Source organism: Chenopodium album, chromosome 9, assembly GCF_948465745.1.
Source record: "Chenopodium album chromosome 9, dcCheAlbu1.1, whole genome shotgun sequence".
Lineage (NCBI taxonomy): Eukaryota > Viridiplantae > Streptophyta > Magnoliopsida > Caryophyllales > Amaranthaceae > Chenopodium > Chenopodium album.
In genome coordinates this window covers 72,158,255-72,167,100 of record NC_137842.1, presented here as the reverse complement: position 1 = coordinate 72,167,100, position 8,846 = coordinate 72,158,255, and the positions used below count along the sequence as shown (strand labels likewise).

The following is an 8,846-nucleotide window of genomic DNA, read 5'->3' as shown; positions in this document are numbered from 1 at the left end:
GATGTCGTAATTAAATAAAGCCTATTTCTACATGTTTTAAAATAAATCAATAATAATGGATGTAACACTACGATGAAAGTGCCCCTAAGATGTGTTAAGAAGCTACCCTCTGTGACCAAGTATTAACATCAACAATATAATAATGATGGGTGTCACACGCCATTATAAGAACATTAACAAAGGTACTGTAATAAACTGATAACTCGTTTGAAAGATTTCAATCTTAATAGAGACCTTGGGATTTCTGGTTTGTAGTTTTTTTTTTAAGAATGTCTTATAAGACTTTAAAAACTTACTGTTTGATTATTATTGTTCCAAACCAAATTTTATGTAGGAAGACTCTATCTACATTCTACACCCTCTTTAATTTTGAAATTGATTTTTTTTTTTTTTTTTGAAAGAATTAAAATTGTGAACTTTAACGGTTTAACCAGTATTTAGGGTTCGTTTGGCATCATTGTAGTTTTCTGTTTTTTGGTTTTTTGTTTTTTTAAATCATATGATATATATCATGTAATGAATAAAAAATTAGTCAAATTTATTAAAATTATGATAATTTTGAAAACTGACAACCAAAAAGTGGAAACACCTTTTTCTTGTTTCCTGTTTTTGGTTTGTAGTTTTCAAAAAAACAGAAAACTGGAAACAAAAAACAATGTCAAACAAGCCCTTAGTAATTTGATTTAATATAAAAATGCTCGCTTTGTTTCTCATTCAGCAAACATCACAATAACCACATACATGCATGAAGTAAGCTAAGCTTAAAATTCAAATGTTTGTCATCGGACTTCAATTTTTTTTGCTTATCATAAATTGAAATTGTTTACAACATAAACTAGACAAAGTAATTACCTATTTATGCATGATTTCATGTACTATATTTACTAAGGAGGTATATGTACCCGATACTAGAATCAGTATACTAGAACATACAATCACCCAAATATAAATACTCTCCACTAATCTTCTATTAATCTTGGCATTACTTGAAATCTTTAAGTAACATAAGCATGGAATTGTAAGGGAACCCGTAGCACCTAGTACTGCTCCAGCAAGAGCCATAAGGTAACCGAAGAATGGAAGAGCCAAGGCTACAATAACTTGCGTAGCAACCAAGACTGCTCGAATCACAATCTTGAACAACACATTCTTCATGTATTTGCTTGGAAACCAACTTTCAGTAGTAATAACCACCGGTTTCAATAGTAATGCGTATTTTACAAGAGGAGTGATCACAGTGATGTAAATAGCAATTTTCGAGCCTATTTTGTGTGTTGGAAGGTTCAATGTTATTTGTGACTCGACTCTTGATCCAAACATCAAGTATCCTAAGATTGCCATCGAAACATATATGAAGGAGGAGAAGGCAAAGGAAAGCAACAAGGCCTTAAAGAAATGATGCTTCTTTTGCATGGAAGTGTATAAAGTAGGAAAAATAGGATGTGAAGTGTAACACAACATGTATAAGCTAATAGCCGTTGGTATTCCCTTCCAATTGAGAAGCGTTGTAGTTTGAGCTTGGTGAAATCCAACCCCTTCTAATGCTCCAACCCATATAATCGATCCAAGTACCAAAAGACTAGCTACACAACCAGTAGCAGAGATATACGCAAAAATACTTAAGTTGTCCAACAACACCGTAGGGAGAAGAATTATCGCGATGATTATAATGAAACTTGATTTCCCATCGATTGATATACCAAGTGCATGAATTGCCACCCTAGGGAACAAACTATGTAGATTGTCTCCTTCTAAGATTAGGAAACCTGTGGTGGCCATATAGAGGTCTGCATATAGGACTATTGATACCACAACTTTACCAATTTTACCAAAAGCATGCTCCCCTATGTCCGAATAATGTTTGATGCTTTGATCGGCCTCCATGCACCTCTTTATTAGAAGGCCCGTGTAGGTAACGAAAATGAATATGGTGAAAAGCAGGATTAAACTCAACCAACCTCCCGAGGCTAATGCATAGGGGACTAACAAAACACCATTTCCTGATCGTAAAAACAAAACAAAAAAATAAATTAGAAAGAAATTTGATTAACTCGATTAAGTAAGAATTTCATCAATATATACTAATATGAGCTGTGCCCAGTTAATTCCCCAGATAAACATATTTATCTGGGGTATAATAGTCTTTTCAAGTACCAGTAAAGGGGTACATGCGTCTTTTCATGTACTAGTTGAGGGTACATGTGTGATTTCCTCACCAAACAGTAAATGCAAATTGCAAACAGTAATTGAACAACTCACCAAAAGTACTGAATAAATAATTACGTTTTTTCAATATATTTACAGAAATGCCACCAGATTAAACAAAATTCGTTTATCTGACAGATAAATTTGTATTTGTTGTTACTATATACATCAGGAATTGAATTTGTTCTACATTTCAATTTTAAAAATTTTATATCTTAAGAATACACATTGATCAAAATTAACAAATCGAATCACAGGTGACATTTTTTTTTCCTCTCATATATTAGAGGATTTATGATACATTTTATATATATATTATATATATTTGATTGTAAAATTACTAATAATAAGGTAAAAATTAAAAAAAAACGGAGAAATAACATCGAACAAGAGATTTAGGAAGCCTATCGATGCATATAGAAAATATCACATCATGTGTATGTTATGCATTACATTGCTTCGTATGAAATATATAGACACAAAGAAGCTAAGATAATAAAAACGGACATTATATTATGAGACGGGGAAAGTATTAATTAGTGCACACGCACGATGTTATATGATGAGTGAAAAAAAATGGCAAAAGAACTAACCGAGGATGGCGTTGGCACCATTGAAGAAAGTCTTGAAGAAAGAGGTGTTACCCTCTACAAGAGACAGCTCGTTGTTAGCCTCTAACACCTCGAGTGCCGGCGTAGGCGGAGAAGTACTCCCACTGTGTTCACCCTCCATTGCCATATTCTAAGGAGGTTTAAAGTGAGGGAGAAGGAATTGAGATTTGTTAAACTAACTAATGACCGAATATAATTGCGTAAGTTTTGAGTAGTTTTTTTTTATGTATGATAATTAAAGCAATATCTTCTGAAGTAGTTGTTTTTTTTTAGGGATACTTTTGAGGTTAATTAAAAACTGATAGAGTGTAGTATTATTATTTCCATGATTTTAAAATGAATGTGTAAGCACAAAATCTGGGAAATATTCTGATGGTGATCGAAAAAGATATATTGTGGACCTTAATATAATATGAAAAATAAACAAGTAAAAGTGTTAAATTGATACTTGAACTCTTCATCTTAAGTCAAGCTTCAAAGTTGACGCCCACTAAATTGACCGAACTTTTGTTTAATTGGAATTCAGAGCTAATATGAATGTATAATAATTAAGATAATGGGTTCAAATATCTACTTATAGAAAATTTAAGGATGGACATAAATTATAAAGAGAATTATGTATTGGAGCTAGGGCTGTTCATCGGTCCAAGACCGGACCGGACCAACCCGGATAAGACCGAAGATCGAAAATTAGAATTTTAAGAACCGAAGACCGGACCAATTAAGTTAGGACCGAACCCGGACCGGACCGAAAGAATCGGTCCAAAACCCGAACCGGACCGTTTTGGACCGATTTAAGAATTTTTATAAAAAGAATATTAATTTTTAATAAAGTCAAGGAAAACAAAAAAAAAAAAATTGGAAAAACGATATTGTAACGTCATTTTTGCGTCTTTTTTTGTATGTTTAGTGCAAAAAAACTTATAAAGTTAAAGTATTCTAAACTTATTAAGGATAATTTTAAACGTTATTTAAGGTTTCAAACATATTTTTTATAAAAAAATCGGTCCGGTCCAAAACCGGTTTTTATAGGGTTTTGGACCGGACTGGACCGATGACCGGAAAAATGAATTTCAAGACCCGAAGACCGGACCGATTAATTCGGTCTGGTCGGGTCCGGGTTTGGTCCGGGGTGGTCCGGTCCATTTTTTCGGTCCGGACCGATTTATGAACACCCCTAAATTGGAGCATGGTATAATATAAACTCAATTTAGGATCTGTTCTTTTCGGCTTAATTTCATTTCAGTTTAGGTTTAGTTCAGCTCTAATCAGCTCTGTTCTGTTCATCAGTTCAGCTCTTAGGACTACTCTTAACAATCTATTTAAACCTTTACTTGAATAGGTCCCATAACACATATTTTTAGAAGAAGTTCCTATAACACATTTGAATGTGATAGTTTAATTGATCTTCATAGATCTATTAATATTATTTGTGACGATAAACAAAGCTGTTTTTGAACAATTTGGGAATGAAAATAAATAAATTACCTATTAGATTAGGGGATGGACGCTAATGCACTAATGGTGGATTGAAGTTTGTATAATATTTTATCAATTTAATACTCCCTCCGTTTTTAAATACTTGTTCCATTTCTCCATATACGGAGTTTTAGGAGAAATTGGATAAAGTAATAAAATATGGAGGTAGTGGGGTAGTTGAGAAAATAAAAAATTGTAAAAAGCAAAAGTAGTTGAAGAATAAAAGGAGATAGAGTATTATGTTGGGGTGAGAAATGAATTAAATATTGTAAAAGATTTCCAAAAAAAGAAAATGGAGCAAGTATTTAAAAACGGCCGGAAAAAAAAAAAAAAAAAAAAAAAGTGAAGCAAATATTTAAAAACGGATGGAGTACTGCATAAGAATTAATGGAAAAAAAAAATTGTAAAGTCAATATTGACTCACACAGCTCATAATGTACAACTGCACTGTTGTACATCCACGCGCCCTTATAGAAGCTTCTCCACAAAATTTGACTACTTTTGTAGTGTGTCTAAAAAAAAAAAATTGACTACTTTTGTTTGGCCGCAGACCACTATTATTATGCTGCTCGTAGTATTAATTACTTTTTTTTTTTTTTTTTTTTGAGGAAAGTATTAATTACTTCCTAACTATTAAGAACTTGTTTTATACGGCTTTTTTAAGGAAATAGTAAAAAAGTAAAAAAAAATAAAAATATTTAAACCTTATTACTAGTGCATGAAAATACGATTATAATCAAATTAGAATATCAAATCAAAATTAGTCCACATTATACCATACTTTAGTGAACCAGAGTATACTAATATTGTTAGTTTGGCAATAATAAGAAGTGTAACAATATTGTTAGAAAGTATTCTCTCCGTCCTCAAAATAAACGTCTCATTTTACGAAAATATGAGTATTATATTTTTTTTTATTAATGAGATACTTAAACAACCCTATACAAAGCTAACCAAGGATTTTTAACAAATAAACTACCACGGAGTAAGATATATACAACTTGCTAAAGTTAACCTTTACTTTAGGAAACTAAGCAAAACAGAATTGACTAATTAAAAAATAATGCCACTATCGAGAAACACGAGTATGTACATTCAAATAACATTAGACTAATTTGTTACACAAATTATTCCCTTAAAATTAAAGTAATTAACCTCATTTTGAGGTGAAATTGTTATTAGTTTGTACAATTTAGTATGATCTGATTAAGCTATTCCACATTAAAAAATTTGCTATACTTTCTTATTCAATTCATTGTTTTTGGCAGCATGTAGTGTGTTGATACAATCAAATAGTATTCTCGCCATCCCTAAATAAATATCTCATTTTACCTAATTATCTATATACAAAATATATTGTTTTTATTATTTAATTTATCCATACCTTATCATTTTTGTAATCCCCTTTTAATTAATCAAACATCACCATCTTAATATTTATATGTACTATATATTCTCATATAATCAACCAAGCCTACTATTTTACTTTTGTGTTAAAAAAAAAAAAACAAATAAGACATTTATTTGAAAACGTACCGACAATTGGTTTATTATTGTAGTTTCCTTTGTATACATGACCAATGTGTTTAGTGAATTTAGTCCACAAAATTCTAGGGTGCATGGAATTTATTACTTGCAAAAGAAGTTAGTACTTGAGAATATTCCATATTATGAGTCAAATAGTCAATGTAGTATGATAGTAAGCAAATGTTGACAATATTTTCTAGAATGTACGTAATATTGTCAAAGATTTGAGAATCAATACAATCACATGGAATTCCACGTACTTTGTCGGCCTTCTAGAACGATAAATAACACTTCCTTGCAAATGTATACTTCATAATAAGCTAAGCTAAGCTAAGTTTAAGTGGAATAATTACAGTAAGTTTAAGACTGTAATTATAGTTAATGTTAATTTTTTGAAGCTTCTTAGCAGCTTCATGAAAGAAATACGGAGTAGTTGCTATTGTAAAAAAAAAAAATAGAAAAATAGAAAAATAAAAAAATAAAAAAAATAAAGTGTAGAATAATTAAGATTTAAGAGTGTAATTATACTTAATGTTAATTTTTTTGAAGCTTCTTAGCAGCTTCATAAAAGAAATAGTAGAATATTATACCATCATCATACTCTTACTCTATATATAAGTTCAAAAGGTTTGTTAAAAATTTCCACATCACTTTTGATTCTCTACTTTTATTTCCCTCTTAAATTAGCTTCTAATTAATTATTATATTTTTTACCCTTGATATTTTGAAAGGTAATCCTTCTCTAATATCCCCCCTTTTTCTTTTTTTTTTTAATAACAAATTTGGAGTTATTTTTAATTTAGGAGTACGTGAAGGTATATACTTGTAATATGGAAATATCATAATTTGATTTTGTATATATTTCTTTTCTTACCTATATTAATTATGTTGCAGGGAATATATTATTCAATCAATAAGAAGAATGGTTGGAGTAAAAGCATCCTTGAAATACTTTGTGGTACATTTTTTTTTTTTTTTTTTTTTTTTGAAATATCATAATTTTTTTTATTCCCTTTTCATATATACTAGCTAAGTATTAACAGTCCTTGTTCCTTATATATAGGTGGATGCATTTACGAGCTCGCCTTTGAAGGGAAATCCTGCAGTGGTATTATTGTTAGATGAAGAGAAAGATCAAGAATGTTTGCAAGCAATGGCTCAAGAGTTCAACCTGTTAACTTGTTTTGTAACAAAGGTGACAACTTTGAAGGCATCAAAGACTCCTAGATATAACCTTAGATGGTTTGCCCCCGCTTCAGAGGTATCATATTGTACATTCTACATAATTCGATATTAATCCATTATTTGTAATACTTTGTATGAAACAATTTTGCTTTATTGTTATGATTACTAGGTAAAAATTTGCGGCCATGGAACTATAGCATGCACGCATGCAATATTTTCGACGGGGGTAGTCCAGGGAAATGAGATTGAATTTGACACCCTCTCAGGAGTTTTCTTGGCTAAGAGGATTATAGAGAATAATAGAAGTGGGAGTCATGAAATTTCGAAAAATGATGAAATTTTTCAAAATGGACACAAGAAGTTCTTAATTCAATTACGTTTTCCTCTATATCCAACCGTGCAACTTGAATCAAATGAGATGAAGTTGGTGCCTCCATCGCTCAAAGGTCCTTCCACATTGAATATAATGAAAATGTCTCGAGAGAACGATCTCATTGTAAGTTCCAAATCACTTTCAATTCAAACTTAAACAGCAAATTTGCACGTTAGTCATATTAGTCATTGCATAATACTTCAATTCTTATACATAATTTAGAGTTAATCAAGTGTTTATTTTAGGGTAGTAAACTCTAATTTAAGGGTTTATTTTAGTAAACTTTGTTTTTTTGTTTACATAATGAACATTATTATTGGCTCTTAATTTGAACAATTTGCTATATAGAGCTACCAAAGTCTAAAATCTAAAGTATTAGTATTTAATTTTTCTCTCCTGTGTTATATTATTATTTATACAGGTTGAGTTGATGTCTAGCAAGGATGTAACAGATTATAAACCAAAAATGGATGAAATAAAAAAGTGGCCTGGAAGAGGTGTTGCTATTACAGGATTAGCTCCACCTGAATCCGAATTCGATTTTTTTACACGTTTATTTAGTCCCAATTTCGGAATTGATGAGGTATACATGATTATTTTTCCCCTTCATATTATTAATTTACTAAAATTATTTACTCCCTTATTAATTTGCATTATATTACGTTCATATTCCTTATACTAGACCTCCTATATATAAACTAAAATTTTAGCTAATTATAAACTAAGATTTTAGCTAATTAAAAAATGTGGGCATAACGTTGAGCAGGATCAAGTATGCGGGAGTATACATTGTGCAGTGGCGCCATATTGGAGCAAAAAACTTGGAAAATCTCACCTCAAGGCATACATGGTATTTAAATTGAACTAGCTACGTAACAACTAAATTATTTATCCATCGAAATTCAATAGTTACATTGATATAGTATACGTGTAATTAAATCAACAACATTGACATACATAGTATTTAATGTTTGTTTTGTTGTGTGGGTGACAGGCCTCTCCAAGAGGAGGAATTTTAAGGCTAAATGTGGATACAGACGCACAAAGTGTGCTTATTGCCGGTGAAGCGGTTACCGTTATGGAAGGCTCATTCGTCGCATAGAGACTTTATTTATTTTTTCTTGAAACCAAGCTGTGAATATCATTAGAGGAGGTCAATTTCCGCCAAAGTGATCAAGCTTTGGGGAAACCAATCGCATAGAGACTTTATCATTATTTATTTTTATTTTGATGTCTTCTTTTATTATTGTTTTTATTTTTAAGCTAGAGAGTTATCTGTATTACGTCCAATAGGTATGTAACAAGAGAGCCCTAATGAATCAATGATAGTATGTACCAGTATGTTCAATGCATTGCAAAACATGAAAGTGCATTAATATATGAATTTATTATGTCAATCAATCATATTATATACTAAAGAATCACCAGGGATATCTTAGAAGTATACGTGTCACGTCTACATTAAA

General features: G+C 30.9%; 2 protein-coding genes across 2 annotated transcripts; one reads left to right on the top strand and one right to left on the bottom strand.

The window, feature by feature from the left end:
• Nucleotides 1-784: 784 nt before the first annotated feature.
• On the bottom strand, nucleotides 785-3,188 carry LOC145560499 (amino acid transporter AVT1I-like). Its single transcript, XM_081621755.1, has 2 exons — nucleotides 2,799-3,188; nucleotides 785-2,000 (listed from the first exon to the last, which is right to left on the bottom strand). The coding sequence occupies exons 1-2, from the start codon at nucleotides 2,941-2,943 to the stop codon at nucleotides 853-855; spliced, it is 1,293 nt and encodes a 430-aa protein (XP_081477881.1). The 5' UTR covers nucleotides 2,944-3,188; the 3' UTR covers nucleotides 785-852.
• Nucleotides 3,189-6,456: 3,268 nt separating this feature from the next.
• LOC145560498 (uncharacterized) lies at nucleotides 6,457-8,777 on the top strand. Its single transcript, XM_081621754.1, has 7 exons — nucleotides 6,457-6,553; nucleotides 6,717-6,780; nucleotides 6,886-7,083; nucleotides 7,177-7,503; nucleotides 7,802-7,963; nucleotides 8,147-8,230; nucleotides 8,375-8,777. Exons 2-7 carry the CDS (start codon nucleotides 6,745-6,747, stop codon nucleotides 8,480-8,482), a joined length of 915 nt encoding a protein of 304 aa, XP_081477880.1. The 5' UTR covers nucleotides 6,457-6,553; nucleotides 6,717-6,744; the 3' UTR covers nucleotides 8,483-8,777.
• The last annotated feature ends 69 nt before the right edge of the window (nucleotides 8,778-8,846 follow it).